Raw genomic sequence first — 17186 nt, forward strand, 5'->3', positions numbered from 1 at the left:
AAAATGTCTAACAGACAGCAAGGTAAAAGTTGAAAATAAATCGAAAAAAATTCTACTTGACTACTCCCTCTATTCGGCAGAAGAATTTCTGTGTTTATTATATGTAAAAGGTAGTGGGTAGGAATTGCAAACTCAATATGTATATCTAGCTTTCATTTCGGGGAGGGGGGGGGGGGGGAGGCAAATTTGTGGTGATGTTTAGAGTACAAATAGATAATAGATGTACAGATTAATTTCCAATATCAATGTAAAATGACTCGTCCACATCATGATGATTTATAGTGCAAAGTGATCCATGGAACAAGAAAGTACCTAACTAATTAACCAAGATCGACAGTTCTTAACTTCGGTGATCTGACAAGAACCGGTGACCGGCGTTACCACTGCGACAAGGCCGTTGGCTAGCGTGCCTCCCTTCAGACCCAAATTCACAACTTATCCACACATTGCGGTTGTACTGCCCCTTGACAATTATCCTCATTGTTCGCGGCATTTCGGCGATTCCCATACCAATTCGAGCGTAGTGTGCATCTGCACTGAAGTAATCAATTTGGAAAATTTGGAAATTTGTGTTAAGTTCCTATGGGACCAAACTGCTGAGGTCATCGGTCCCTAAGCTTACACATTACTTAATCCAACTTAAAGTAACTTACGCTAAGGACGACACACATACCCATGCCCGAGGGAGGACTCGAACCTCCGACGGGGGGAGCCGCGCGAACCGTGACAATGTGCCTTTGACCACGCGGCTACCCCGAGCGGCGCAATCAATTTGTTCGTTCCCAGGTAAAAAACGTGTATGCGGTGTCTGTTCTTTCAGACATATATAATTATGGCGAGTAAGGCCAATAATCTGTTCTTTGTGGATGAAGACCACGCCCGAACTCTCACCGGGAATCGGCGAAATGCCGCGAGTAATGAGGATAATGGGCGTGAGGGAGTACATGAGTAGTGTCTGGATAAATTGAGAATTTTGGTCTGACGGGAGGAGTGCAGGGGTAGTCCGTGTAGGTGCAATGAGCACTGTGTCCAGATGGCTCAGTAGTCAGCGCATCTGCCTAGCAAGCAGGAGACCTGGGTTCGTATCACAGTCCAGCACAAACTCTCAACTTTACCCATTGATTTAAATCAACGCCCGCTCGCAGACAGTGTCTGTAATTACTTTGTGTCTCAAATAGAATTATACCGCAAGACGACTGCTAATTATAAACAGGGGATCCGGGTTCGCTTCCTCGCCTGGCACGACAAATGAGGTTATTTTTAACGTTCACAACACTTCGATAAGACAGCTTTGGTTGAATGTCCTGCTTTCTCAAAGATATCGGCGTTTTTGAATTCAAAACTCTGTGTTAACTGTCTTCGATCTGGCTGCCAGTCGCCGAGGGCGCAGTTGCTATTGTTGCGGAAGGCTCAGAACCGAACGGTGAAGTGACGCCTGAGGCGCGGTAGTGGGAGGCGTTGGCGGCGAGCCTTCCCCTCCGCTCCCCTCCCAGCCCCTCACTTCTAGCGGGCCTGGACGAACGCGGCTCGACAGTCAGCGTCGGCGCGGCTCTGCGCAACCACGGCAGCCACCATGTCCTCCACAGCGGCCATCGCCCCGGAACCTGGCACGCCGGTAAGCCAAACACTTTGCTGTTTGGACGTCTGGCGCCCTTCCGCGCAGTAGTTGCTCTGATCGCACGAGCGGGTATGCTCCCCGAGCTTCAGCTGTCGCATGGTCACACGCACCGGAAAACACGCTGCGTTCAGCATGACTTGTATCCGACGACGCGATGTGTGTGTACGGCGCTGACGTGCAGCACCTACTTTACTGTACTTAAGGTGGGGTAGGACGTCAAACGGGCCGACTTGGAGCAGGAGAGTCACCACAGGACATTTTAATTTCTACTGTCTATACTTTTACAAATAAATTCATACAACTTTGTCACCATGACCAGGAAGGATTGAGGACTCACACTCATCGCAGTGGAAGTTCAAAAACGTAGCAAAATACCTTTTTTTACATGTGAAATTTCATCATTTTTTCACTTATTACTGGGTGCATTTGTTGCTATAGGTACACTTTTCCTCCTAAGTAAGAGAGATTCTTCGATGAATTTTTCATAGCATACAAACAGTAGTTACAGGTGTATGAAACTCTAGAATTTTCCAAATCTATTAAAAAACTGTGGAAAAATTGAGATAATTAACTATAAAACTTGAATTTTTTTCTAAACACGAAGTTTAAATGTAACAGTTCATTCATTTTTTCATAAATTAAAGAACTTCTAGAGTTTCATACACCTGTAACTATGGTTTGTATGGTGTGCAAAAGTCATCGAAGAATCTCTCTTACTTAGGAAGAAAAGTGTACCTATAGCAACCAATGCAGCCAGTAGTAAGTGAAAAAATGATGAAATTTCACATGTAAAAAAATGTGTTTTGTTACGTTTTTAAGCTTCCACTCCTATGAGTATGAATCCTGAATCCTTCCTGGACATACTGTTAAAGTTTTATGAATTTATTTGTAAAAGTATAGACAGTGGGAATTAAAATGTCCTGTGGTGACTCTCCTGCTCCAAGTCGGCCCGTTTGACGTCATACCCCCTTAAGAAAACAGCAGATGGAACGATTCGCGAGGCTAAGCGAAATGAAAAATCGAAAGCTTTGTAAGACTTTTTATGGTTGTTGTTATTGTCCTCTCTGAAGGAAGAATGCAGAAACGTGCGGAATAAAATCAATCTGATTGTGAGACCAGGTAGTGGCTAAATATCCCTTAGTTCTCCATGCGTACGTTTCGCGGATCGATTTACAATCAGGAATCCTTCGTTATTGTGTCTCATTTGTGAACAAAACAGGTTCTTCTTTTTTTTTCTTTTCGAGAAACTGACGGGTCTGAAAGTACAATAATACTAGTAGACAATGGAGAATATTAAAATAGAGAGGGAGGTGTAATATTACGTGTTCACAGGTTACAAGGAGCTCAAACTGTACTTTTGATTGTCAATACAAGTCGAATTATTATTTTGGCTGCAACTGTGACAGTGAAGTGTGAGTGATTTAAATAGCAAAATTCACTAGCATCTAATTTTGAAGTCTATTTACAGTCTCATTTATGTTACTATGTCCATGATCCAACCAAAAATCTTCTTCACAAGATTCTATCGCTATATCGTGGAACAGGTCATGTTAGAGGCTACGTATTAATTATTTGCTCTTGTCTATTGACTGCATGCATACCATATATAGAATACCAAATGGCAAACTTTAGCTTTAATAGCAAAACTTTGTCCTCCTTTTCGCAGTCTTTTATTTTATGCTAAGGCTAACAAAACATAAACTTTTGAATTTTAAACTTACTCTTAAAAGTTAACTAAGTACCAAACGTACGAGGTGTATTCAGAAAGTAAGGTCCGATCAGGTGCGAAATGGAAACCACTGTGAAAATCCGATGGAAATTTGCACAACCGTGTTGGGCAATGTCTTTAGTGTGCCTGTCGATGGCTTCACGTCGCTCTTTTGAGTTCAGAGCGCAAAGTGTCTCCTGCCAAGTATGTGAATCTGGTGAGAGATTTCGCCTGAAGCTATGCAGCCCACATAACATAAATGTCATGAATTTATTTTTTAATTTTTTTTAATGGTTCAAATGGCTCTGAGCACTATGGGACTCAACTGCTGAGGTCATTAGTCCCCTAGAACTTAGAACTAGTTAAACCTAACTAACCTAAGGACATCACAAACAGCCATGCCCGAGGCAGGATTCGAACCTGCGACCGTAGCGGTCTTGCGGTTCCAGACTGCAGCGCCTTTAACCGCACGGCCACTGCGGCCGGCATGAATTTATTTCTTCAAGACAATTTTCAGCCGCATTCTACAAGAGCAATGAAGACGCTCCTGCAGCATTGTCAATGGGAAGTGTTTGATCACCCACAATACACCTCTTAATTGGCTCCCTCCGTTGTTCATCTCTGCTCACATGAACCTGTGGCTACGAAGACATTTTGACACAACCAACGAATGGCAGACCAGCTTAGAGAATTGGTAGAAAGCACAAGCGGCTGTTTTCTGTGACGAGGGTACTGGAAAGTTTGTGCAACGCCACGACAAATGCCTTAAGTCCGAGCGGCGACTATTTAGACAGGTAGCTGGAAGATGTGGCTAACTGTTGCGAATAAAAAAATTTGATTTTCCCAGTGGTTTTCATTTCGCGACCGATCGGACCTTACTTTCCGAACAGCTCTCGTAAATACAGACTATGTAAAAAATATATCAGAAAAAAAATGGTTCAAATAGTTCTGTGCACTATGGGACTTAACTTCTGAGGTCATCAGTCCCCTAGAACTTAGAACTACTTAAACCTAACTAACCTAAGGACACCACACACATCCATGTCCGAGGCAGGATTCGAACCTGCGACCGTAGCGGTCGCGCGGTTCCAGATTGAAGCGCCTAGAACGCTCGGCCACCCCGGCAAATCATATATTATAAATCTTGAGGATTTGGTCCTTACTTAAAACATTTTTTAAAAAATCATATGAACATGGGTCCGAAAATTCTTCGTTAGTGAGGATGAAACGATTTATTATTTATGGCACAAAAACTACCGGAGTGACCACCTCCTGCTTCCATGCATCCTCTCTGAGCCTACGTTGTATACTTTGCTGTACGTTGTGCAAAACTCCTGCTGATTTTCGTATTTGGTCGAATCTATTTTGGATACGCTCCGTCAGAACACCGACATTTTGTACGGGAGATGAATACACCACGGTTTTTAAGTGTCCCTAAAGGAAAAAAAAATCACTGGATTCAAATCTGAAGATCCGGAAGGCCATGGAACCCCCTCGACCAATCCCCCTGTTAGGAAAAATGTTTCCGAGATAGTGGCGGACTATCGATGTAAAGAGAGATGGAGCACCATCGTGTATAAATCACATTCGGTGGATGACGTCTCGAGGTCTATCATTAAGTAAATAAGGGCAGACACCGAATATATCGTTGTGATGTGATGGGTGTTACTCTAAAACAGAACAGACAACAAAGCAAATGCTGTTACCAACTGCAAACAAGAAACTGAGTAAAAATGCACATTTGAGGTAAATTACACAATCGGGAGACATTACAGCGAATTTCTCTCATATCCCCCTAATGAAGAATTTTCGGACACATGTTCATATGAACTTTTTGTAATGTTTTGAAGTCTAGAATAAATTTCTAAAGTTTCTGAGAAATGTTTTTGTATACCCTGTATTATTCATACTCTTCGAATATAAACAAGCATATGTACGTGTATTTTCCGACATTGTCACTGGCAAATGGATGAGATAAAAAAATGACATGTCTCGCGAAAGTTATCGTAACAATTTTGTTAGAAGTTCATCTAGGAAAGTGGCTTGTAATTGCAGTTTTGTTATGAGACTAGGTGGACGGGCTGGAAAGTCACGGCTCCGAATTTTTATGTGAAAACTCTTAAAGATTTTTAAGTAAAACAAACGTTATTAATATCCTACATCATTATTCTTCATGTCTACATATTTGCAGCTCTTGTCCCTAGAGAGCTCCGAGTTGTAGCGTGTGTAACATTGTAGTGTGTAACTACGTCGGTGTGTGTGAGAGAGAAAAAGCGTGCTGCAATTGAGTTTCGAATTCGAAGAGTTCTTCCACAAGTGGAGCACCCTCTTCTTCAGCATTGCGATGCCAGGCCACACCGGAGCGCTGTGACATCTGCAGCAATACAACTCATTGGGTTCACTGCCATCGATATTCTTCCATACAATCCCGACCTGGCCCCACCCGATTTTCATATGTTTCCAGAAATTCGAGGATTTAACTTTGACAGTGATGAAGCGATGCAAGGGGGGGTGAGGCTGTGGTTCCATCCATAAAGCCGAACATTCGACAGCGACGGTATCAACAAACTGGTCCTTCACTGGGAGAAATGTTTTCGTTGCCAGGGTGACTGTCGAGAAATAAATTTGTAGACAGATTTAGACTATTAATAAAGTTAGTTTTGTTCACAAAGCTTTCAGAGTTTTCACATAAAAGTTCGGAGGCATTACTTTTCAGTTCAACCTCTTAATTTCCTTTTAATTATTATGAAGGAGGGTGATTTTCCTTTTACTTATAGCTCGCGATGTAGCTATGTCACCGGAATATCATTTTCGTGCCTATGTCGTCCACGCTTATCTCAGTTCCATACGATCATTTCATGCCACAGCTATTGCAACAGCTGACAGGGAAATTGTATTCTTATTAAGCCATATTACATTCTAGATTATTCCCAATACTCTTGTGACAGTGAGCCGTTCGGCTTCACAGGCGCCCTGAAAAAAGACGGTCATGTATCAGTAAACTAAAATTATAAGGCAGTAGGTTACCTAGCAACTCAGTTTTCGTTAAAAGAGTTTCTTTGATGTGCTGAACGAAACTGCCTGATGTAGTTCATGTGTACATAAACAGTTTGCGATATGAATTTCTCCCGAAATCCTACTTTTCTACAACTGAATAAAGGAACATCTAAAATGCCTTTCCCTATTTATATAATGGGAAATGGCAAAAACTTATTCTCTTACAAGATGAACGACGGGAAATTAAAAATAGATAATTGACGCTTCTAATACACCTTAGATAACGCCCTTACTGAAGGCTATGATGACATCTGTTGGGGTTCTAATAACAGACATAGAGAAATGACTCTTTAACTAATGCCTGAAAGGGCTACTTTCGTCCCTCAGGTTGCAAATGATGTGGAACCATATTGCACACTAAATAGAGCTCCTAAATATCCGTGGTACTACACTAAATCGAGCGTCTTAATAGCTGTGATGGTAAACAATTCATTTAAGTGGTCCCCCTTAACAATGGCGCTCGTATTTTTGGCAGATGACGCATAGCATTAAAATGTAAGTAGGTAACTGAATGCATACATTAATTACATGAGGAGATGTGAATGACTCGCAGACAATTCGGCAATGTGCATATTATCCACCTGTCATTGAGTCAAAGATATCGCTTAGTATCAATTCATATGTCTTAACACTGCGAGAAGATTTTATTAAAGGCGCTTCTAAATCCCCCCCTCGCCTCCCCCCCCCCCCCCCAAAAAAGTCATGAAGACAATTTCAAACAAGTAACTGGTGCTCGCTGAATGATGCTTGTATTAATCACTGATTGTTACCGCAATTGTGTATCATTTTCAGCTTCAGATGCTTCATAGGTCACAGTGTAGCCTGAAAGTAAACTTTTCTGAGCACTGTTATGTATTTCCGTAGAAGGTATCAACTTCATTCAAATAATATTCCTAAATGTATCAAAATACGCTGTCTTTACATCAAACACATCTGCACTACTTTTGTGTCGATGTACTTACTTTATTTCTTTATGCCTGGATAGAAAGACGGGTAAATAGTGGTTGTAACACAGTTATGCTAACGTAATTCGTGCACCTATCTACACTCACCCAGTCCAAAGTTGCGCTCCCTCTCTGATGCCTTTTCCATAGCTAGTCGTAGTAAGCTTGTTAAATGTCGCGTAAGAAAAAGATCAGTTTCGTTTTTAAATCGCAACAAAAGAGCAAAGATGGAAAAGAAACATAAAATCTTGGTGAAATGGAGCACACAATATGTTTCCTCATTGGCTAACCTTTTATCGCATTATATTCTCAAATAAATAACATCCTTGCACCACAGAGTTACTGCACTATCTCAGACTATGCACAACAACGAACCAATGTTTCTTAGCGCTCTGGCACTACGACGAATACTTAACCTTTACTAAGAGATGCAAGTATTAGTTTAAATGAAATAAAGCAATTTTTGGGCAATGTTATGGAAACTTAATGCAGTTCGAGATTACATGCATAGATCAACGACCCCTTTCAGTCACTTTAACATGCAGATGTCTGAAGTTCACTTGAAGGATAAGCAGTGACATACGTGTTCTATTCAGCCGGCAACGAGAGTTGCTGCTTCCGTCCGTGTGAATAACCCATACCGCTAACGGTATGCGCGGGAGGCGCCCGACGTAGTCGTGTCGTAATAGCTGTTGTTGAATGGTTGCTATGGTTACGGCCACCGAAAGTGGGCCGCGAATCGCTTGTGTGTCACGATTCCTTCGCCGACCTTATTTACGGCCCATGCCTGAATCAAAAACAGTACCAGGATGAAAATTTCTTGTGTTCTCTACTGGCGAGTTGAGTTTATATAGTAATCACACTTAAAAGCGTCGTAGCTTCCTCCATAATGGCAGCTCAGAAACAATTCGATGATCTCCATCTCCTAGTGTGTACCAATAGCATCTGTAACTTCTCACGTGTTTATCTGCCGACGCAAATTATTTTACCGAAAAGGCTCTGAGCACTACGGGACTTAACATCTGTGGTCATCAGTCCCCTAGAACTTAGAACTACTTAAACCTAACTAACCTAAGGACATCACACACATCCACGCCCGAGGCAGAATTCGAACCTGCGACCGTAGCGGTCACGCGGTTCCAGACTGAAGCGCCTAGAACCGCACGGCCACACCGGCCGGCTATTTTACCGAAAAATTATGAGCCGGGCAGCGAATATTGTGTCAAGCTGTTAAGCTAGGCAATAACTACAATCAAATTAACTCAGGATTGTCACATAATACTGAAAGAAAGGGCACTTTACTGTGTGCACTGCGGAAGATTTTGCACTGATATTGCTCTGATTACTTGTAGCAGAGGGTTCATCGGCTTCACGGCACAGTTATGTTAGAGAATGCTTCACAGTGGAACAAATTTGGTTATCGCTGGTCTGGAGGATGAGTACTTTTTTATATTCACTTTTTAAGGGATGTGTACCGCTCTTGATGTCCGGGTTGTCAAACTAGAATTTCCGTGCTCTTAAGAACGTCTAGAGATTACGATTACAAAACTAGTAGCACTCAACACCCACCAACATACGAATTCTGGGTTCGCCTGATCTGTAGCTTGCCAAAGGAGGCCGAGTTTTCTGATGCAATATGTTAAAAATTTAAGTGGTTCGTAATTAACAGCATACAGATTTGAAATTTTGCACCCGCTTGTAGAAAGTTACATAAGTTTGCGTAGGATCGCGGCAATTGCAAGTAAAAGCGTCATTCCACATTTTGCTGCATTTCGGCGGGTTGGAGGGCATAAAGGGGGTCACGCTGCGACTTTCAAACACGGTGGTTTAAGTATTCACGCTGCAGTGACCTCTGATGATCAACGTGGATGTGAGCAATGTAATGCAAGATTACCGAATAACATCGAATAACATAGTGTTCCCTTGCTAGTGTATTCACAGTTTTATGATTGTAAGATAGCAAGATTTTGCCACCATGCTTCTAATATTCCGTAAATTCTTTTTGATTTATATTTACATTAGCTCACAATGGGACTATTAATCATTTCATTGGCTGATACTGGCCAGCACCACAAAGTAACAATTTCTGTAGTGCTGCATGCCTCGGTGTTAGGGTTGAGCACAGGCAGAAAGGGCGAGGCGTGTTACGCGTTTCTCAAAAGCCACTATCGGCTAGGAAGGGGTTAGGAAGAATGTTGAAGTGTTCAGCAGGGGTGGACAATTACTGTCCTGAGAGAGAGGGCAGAGCGAGGAGGCGGCGGTTTACAGTGGTGGAGACCGCAGAATCCCCGGTAGCGCGGTCGGTGTAGGTGAGAGATTGCACTCCGGTGAGACGAATATATATATATATATATATATATATATATATATATATATATATATATATATATATATATATATATATATATATGCCACAAGAGCGTCAGGAGGCGGAACAAGAAAAAACATTCTTTTAGTGTGTATGGGTTCACAAAAGATCGACACGTGCTGATGTCCAAGAAATCTTCTCATGGGAAGTGCCGAGGCACACTTCCCACCATAAAACAGAGATGTGTATTTGGTTTGCGGAGTGCTACAAATATGTAGGAGGGGAAATGGAAACTTCCAAAAAACGTTCTGAATAGAGTGTGAGGTTCAAGTGATGGGCTGGCAGATCCATGACCAATGTAGTTGGAGGTCATGTTTTTGTATTGGCTGCTGGATTTCGCCGCCTTATCGCAAATGCAGACACTGCGTGTCCTAGAGGGAGCGGGCATTTGGCGCGGAGAGGCACTTCTCTCTGGGGATCGACCTAGTGACTTTACTGGCGACAGACACTGTGGAAAATCCACCAGTTAGATTTCGAGAAGTGTTACTTTCGACACAAAGAGTGCGTGGTTTGTCCGTGAACAGAGTTGTCCTTCTGCTTACTCGAGTGACGATTCTTTACCTATCTGTGGAACCTAATACACACTGAAATCCGTCTTTACGGAAGAATATTTGAGTCGAATCTCTGTTCCCAGCTAGTGAGCAAGCAGAAATCTTGACTCGTGTTCTGTCTTGTACTGAGGTCATATCAGCCCTAGGAGTTATCTGATGGCATATTGCCTCCAATGTGTATGTAGAGAATTGCAGGTACGGCACATACATCATCTGCACAGCAGCCAATGCCCCAACGAGCACATCATCAGTACAGTACAATTGCTGTTCGTACTTCAGCAGGTGATATGTGCACTCTAGTTCGGTGGTTAGGGAAACACTCACAGTAAATGTGTTGAGTTCCATTTGCTTGTCCACTGAGCTTTTTTTGAGAGTGCCAGTCAGGGTGTAGGTCATCTGTTTCTCACCGTCAACTAGTATAAGCCAACTGTGTGTCCATCTAAGGGGGGTGCGGCCTAAAGAAAGACAAACATATATTCTGCCAATCTCGAAATTACATTTAGAGTAGAATCCGACATTGTGGTCCGCAACTCGTGGTCGTGCGGTAGCGTTCTCGCTTCCCACGCCCGGGTTCACGGGTTCGATTCCCGGCGGGGTCAGGGATTTTCTCTGCCTCGTGATGACTGGGTGTTGTGTGATGTCCTTAGGTTAGTTAGGTTTAAGTAGTTCTAAGTTCTAGGGGACTGATGACCATAGATGTTAAGTCCCATAGTGCTCAGAGCCATTTGAACCGACATTGTGAACTTCATATTTATTCAATTTTTTGTACTCTACATTTTTTAAGAATAAATAATTTACTTTATTCAATTTGTGATTCATTCTGGTAGCATTCCAATAGGAATGAGTGGTTTTAAGTGCTGAACTGAAGTGAAATAAAACCAAAATGATACTTCACTTTATGCAAATCCCTAGATGTAGGCTGTCAATGACAGGGTCATTTTCCGGAGAGGTGGCGCAGTGATTAGCACACTGGACTCGCATTCGGGAGGACGACTGTTCAAATCCGCGTCCGGCCATCCTGATTTAGGCTTCCCGTGATTTCCCTAAATCGCTTGAGGCCAATGCTGGGATGGTTCCTTCGAAATTGCATGGCAGACTCCCTTCTCCATCCTTCCCTAATCCGATGGGACCGATGATCTCGCTGTTTGGCCCCCTACCCCAATTCAATCAAACATACACACACTATACAGGGTGTTCCCGTAACAGAGTGCAAAAATGTAACAGGACATAGAGAATGCTCCACTGAACAGTTTGAGGTAGAGAACCTGAGGTCGCAGAAGCCAGCTTAAGGAGATATGGAAGTAAAATTGTCTATCGCTTTGTCTAGCAGTACTGTTTCCCAGCTTGTTTACAACTAACGTGCGTACAAGTTTACACGTACTGTGCTGTTTATCTGCATGCACATTATTTACCTCCTGTAAGAAAACAAGGAGGACCAGTCCGATTACCAGAAAGTCACGTGCAGGTTTTGTTTACTTTCTTGTCCATGAGGTGGTTCCGTTGCATCGTATTTAGATTGTCCCAAGACAGAACGCATTATGAACCACCGACAGACTCTCAGACCCTATTACTCAGTGCTATTCAGAGACGAACAGTAAAACATGATGGAGCAGTACCGGTACAGTATTTCCTGGTCGCTGAATTGGAAGCGGAGGTCCTATTCCATGGCCTGTGATGTCACCTGACCTGAATCCCCATGATTATTTCCTATTGGGATATCTAAAAATACTTGAGTATGAGACCCCAGTGGAAACGGAGAAGAAACTAGTTGCCAGAATAGTATCTGCCTGTGGTGTGATTCGAAACACACCAGGGATATTTGTCAGGGTGCATCAGAATCTTGTTCGCCGATGTCATGCTTGCTTTGAGGTTGATGGCCGACAGTTTCAGCACATTTTGTAAGATACAATACAAATGATACCTTCATTGTGTCAGTGATGGTATTTGCAGTTAGCTAATGTAAATAAACAAGTACACAGTGATATGATTTAATCCCTGTTACCTTCTCCGACCTCTGTGTCGCGTTAAATTTCTGCACGCTATTACGGAAACACCCTGTATGTTACCAACACCAAGGGGGTTTACAGAGACATGTACACAAAAATGGATGACAGGATTGCTAATGCTGCCGGCCGGAGTGGCCGTGCGGTTCTAGGCGCTACAGTCTGGAGCCGAGCGACCGCTACGGTCGCAGGTTCGAATCCTGCCTCGGGCATGGATATGTGTGTGATGTCCTTAGGTTAGTTAGGTTTAATTAGTTCTAAGTTCTAGGCGACTGATGACCTCAGAAGTTAAGTCGCATAGTACTCAGAGCCATTGCTAATGCTAATACCTAAGCAGAAAGTACAAAAGGGGCTTCAAGGACGCATCTTAGTCCATCCCTTACGCCCGATAAAATCTATAGTAAGAATTATTTCACAACAAAACATACAACCATCGACTGCAAGTAACCCAGATCGTTGAAATCAGAAAAGAGTACAGTAGTTCTGTGTGTGGAGAAAATTATTGTAATTTCAATCTTCAACCGGAGCAGTCTCCACACATCATTCTTAATGGAAACTATCCTCTGTTAACAGAATGAGATTTTCACTCTGCAGCGGAGTAGAGCACTTGCCCGCGAAAGGCAAAGGTCCCGAGTTCGAGTCTCGGTCGGACACACAGTTTTAATCTGCCAGAAAATATCCCCTGTTAAGTTTAAAGACATTGTCAAAACGGATTTTAAAAAATGGTTCAAATCCCTATGAGCACTATGGGACTGAACTGCTGAGGTCATCAGTCCCCTAGAACTCAGAACTAAGCTAAGGAAATCACACACATCCATGCCCAAGGCAGGATTCGAACCTGCGACCGTAGCGGTCGCGCGGTTCCAGACTGTAGCGCCTAGAACGGCTCGGCCACCCCGGCCGGCACGGATTTAAAACATCCTGTAGTAAGGCCATCTGGCTATACGACTGTACTAAATACCTCACGTTTTCTGCCAATGTATATCAGTAAATAAACAAATGATGTTTGAATTGTGTGTCCAATGAATTCTTAATGTCCTACGATGGAAGTGAAGCTGTATCAAATGCATTGTGTGACCTTTCACAGTTATTTTATTTATCTATTCTCTTCCCAGACAAAGGCGATCCAATGGACTCATTCTGAGCCTTTAAAGTTCACGGTAATTCGGAAGCAACGACGCAGCTATCTTTCATACCTTGTTTCGAAAGGGCAGTCTCCTCCGGAAGTTATCACTTGCAATGGCTTCACTTTACTTTTTTTGTCGACACAAAAGATTAAAGATCTTTTCACACAGTCGATAACAACCATCATGTGGACAAAGCACCTGTCAAAATCTGTGACCCTGAACCGTATCTCACGATAACCGATGAGAATCGAGATAGGGTGCATAAAGCTACTTACAGACTGTAAATCTGTTAAGTGCGTCACATCTTCTGATTACGCCTTTTCAGCGAATTCTATGGGTTAGAGACATTGTTTGGCCGATAGCCTACTGTTATAATACCCGCGCTTATCTTCCTCAGTAAGAATGACAATGAGTTATTAATCTGATGTACGACAGTCAGACACAGTGAAATGGAATCATACGTTGCACTGCTAAGCACAAAACATTGTGAGAATGGTTCTGCGCAGTTCGTGAGATGTCTGTGACACCTTGACAACCGGCACTTCTCTGCGAGATTTTAATAGATCTGGTGCGATATGTAGAAACCAACCCGTTTGAAGATGAACCTGCAAGGTGCTGCAGGTCACGAAAGGGTTATTTGTGGCGGAAAGCGAAATATGTACCGTACTGGCCCGAAGAGAGAAGAGGGAAGGAGAGAAACTCGGTGTAGTTTTATATTTTTATTCGAGGAAAAGCTCACAAACAGTCAAATCAGTTGCTATAGTAAAAAAGTTTATTAAAATCCCTTGACCTAGGTTTCAAGTCTTTGAAAACGTCTTCTTCGGATCAATGATTGACGTTGGTTATATGGGCAACATTATGTAACCACTGCCAATCATTGATTCTTCCGAAGAAGACGTTTTCAAAGACGTTGAAGCCTAGGTCAAGGGGTTCCAATAAACATTTTTACTAGATAAGTATCTGTATGGTGCGAAAATTGGCAATTGGTCATAAGTAACGAAAAGTCTGAGGTCATCCACATGAATGCTAAAAGCAATCTATTAAACTTCGCTTACACGACAAATCCATCAAATCTAAAGGTCGTCAATTCAACTAAATACCTAGGTATTACATATACGAATAACTTAAAATTGGAAATAACACGTAGAAAATACTGTGGGGAAAGAGAACTAAAGACTGTGATTTATTGTCAGAACACTTAGAAGATGTGAAGATCTACTAAAGAAACTGCCTACACTACGCTTGTCTGTCCTCTTTTGGAGTACTGTTGCACGGTGTGGTTCCTTACCAGATATGATTAACGGAGTACATCGAGAAAGTTCAAAGAAGAGCAGCACGTTTTGTATTATCGGAAAATAGGGGAGAGAGTGTCACGAACATGATACAGGATTTGTGGTAGGCCTCATTACAAAACAAAGACGTTTCTCGTTGCGGCGGGATCTTCTCGTGAAATTTAAATCACCGATATTTCAATCACCAACTTTCTCCTCTGAATGCGAAAATATTTTTTTGAAGCCGACCTACATAGGGAGAAACGATCATCGTAATAAAATAAGAGAAGTCAGAGCTCGCACGGAAAGATACAGGTTTCGATTTTTCCTGGCTCTGTTCGAGAGTGGAATAATAGAGAATTAGTGTGAAGGTGGTTCGATGAACCCTGTTCCAGGCACTTAAGTGTGATTTGCAGAGTATCCATGAAGATGTACATGTAGATTCACTATCAAACCCTCTCACAAATCGTAAAAAATCTGTCATACGAGTATATCGTACTTAAAACTACATGGAAGAGGACAATAAATGCAGTGACAATTAATACAGTGACAATGGAGGCCAGATTACCAATCCTACAATTATCTGTAAATGTCACTTTGATTCAGAAACAGGTAGTTCTACAATTTTCTGTTATCCTCTTTTCTGAACCACATTCGTTTTGTTATTTCCGAGTTACAGCTAGTCATCTTAACAAAGTCGTGCATGCTAGTGCTGCTAACTAGACAAGTTATATTGCTCCGTGAATGGCTACGGCCAGTGATCTTTAACGGAAGATTTTCGTCTTTTGGAATGCACTCCCATTGAGCCAGAGCGCTGCCTTGACACCGCGGCAGCTGTTTGTTCAATAACTGTATTCGACACGCAACGCCTTCCCAGAACGGGTCGATGGGAGATCCGCCCAGACACTGCTGTAATGGACACATCTGCGCGACGTGGTCAGCTCAGGTCACGATCACGCTACGAAAGAATAGTGCTGTCCCACTATATGTGGAGACGCAGATAAGAGGCCACATAAAATACACTGCTCAACAAAAAATGTGAAACACTCAGAAGGGAGGAGGAACGAAAATGAAACTTCTTGGTTTGAGAGGGTATGTATGTTATATATGTGATTACGGAATCGACTTGGCAGAATGAGCCCTCCTATATGACGCTGCATGCCTTCTGGCTTGGATGTATGGACTGATATTGTTCCGCGTCCAGCCATCCTGATTTAGGTTTTCCGTGATTTCCCTAAATCGCTCCATCAAATGCCAGGATGGTTCTTTTGAAAGGGCACGACCGACTTCCTTCCCCGTCCTTTCATAATCCGATGAGACCCATGACCTCGTAGTTTGGTCTCTTCCTCCAAAACAACCCAACCCAACCCAACTAATACTGTTGGGAAGGGAGTCATAAAGCCCTTGTATCCTTTCCTGAGGCAAGCTTCCCCACAACAGTTGTAACTGGTCCTAGAAATCCTGGATACTGGCGCTGGGACATGTTCTATCGATGACAGATCTGAACACGGGAGTACCTCATCACCAAGTAGACAGTTCATAGAGGCATATGTCATGTGTGGACGAGCATTGTCCAGTTGATAAATTGCATTACGATACTGTCACATGAGGGGTAACATACAGGAAGCAGGGTCTTCATGCTGTCAGATTTCCCTCAGTCACTGCCAACAATAACTTGAATTCATATCCAGTGGGTTTTCACACCATGGCGCAGGGAATAACACCGCTGTACCTCTCTAAAACATCTGAAGAATGTAAACCTCTGCTCAGAACGCCGCTCTACATGCCATCGATGACCATGCTGGGTAGTGTGCAACCACGATCATCGATCATCAATAGTCCATAGTCCCCACCATGACACCACTCCAAACGAAGCTGTTTGTGTTGTGATGCTGACGGCAGCCTAAGTGTGGGACCTTAACTTCCTAGCCAGTTGTTGGTAGTCTGGACCGATGGTGCTGAATGACAGAGTATATTGCGCGGAGTCCATTGCTTATTCTCGGATGGCAGGCGCCGGCCGCGGTGGTCTAGCGGTTCTGGCGCTGCAGTCCGGAACCGCGGGACTGCTACGGTCGCAGGTTCGAATCCTGCCTCGGGCAGGATGTCCTTAGGTTAGTTAGGTTTAATTAGTTCTGAGTTCTAGGGGACTTATGACCTAAGATGTTGAGTCTCATAGTGCTCGGAACCATTTGAACCATTTTTTTGATGGCAGGCGCGGATGTGAAAGAGTTACGATGTACTTCGTGTTCATTACGGTGATCCTGCCTTGTGGTTGTCAGATGTACTCGACCGGAACACGACTACGATTATACCTATCCTCACATTCTTATGCAGTCCAACAACGGGCAATTGTTACATCCTAATGACTCTCATTTCTGGATATTGCACGACTGGGCCAGCAGAGCAAATGGAGACCCACGACGAGCTATTTTCCGTCAGGTGCTGACAATACTATCTCATTCAAGTACACATCTCCTCGTACTGACCGCTCAAAAGCTGACGCTGTTCACGTCCCTTATATGTCACACCAGGCCTGATA

General features: G+C 43.0%; 1 protein-coding gene across 4 annotated transcripts in view; it reads left to right on the top strand.

Annotated features, from left to right (window-relative positions):
* Positions 1-1500: 1500 nt before the first annotated feature.
* LOC126175282 (ninjurin-2-like) overlaps positions 1501-17186 on the top strand; it is a 146906-nt gene continuing 131220 nt past the window's right edge. For all 4 annotated transcript variants that reach the window (XM_049921943.1, XM_049921945.1, XM_049921944.1 and 1 more), the window contains exon 1: positions 1501-1615. In XM_049921943.1, coding sequence (XP_049777900.1) covers positions 1574-1615 — 42 coding nt within the window. In that variant the 5' untranslated portion in view covers positions 1501-1573. The remainder of the gene's footprint in view (positions 1616-17186) is intronic.

This window comes from Schistocerca cancellata, chromosome 3, assembly GCF_023864275.1.
Source record: "Schistocerca cancellata isolate TAMUIC-IGC-003103 chromosome 3, iqSchCanc2.1, whole genome shotgun sequence".
In the NCBI taxonomy this organism is placed as follows: domain Eukaryota; kingdom Metazoa; phylum Arthropoda; class Insecta; order Orthoptera; family Acrididae; genus Schistocerca; species Schistocerca cancellata.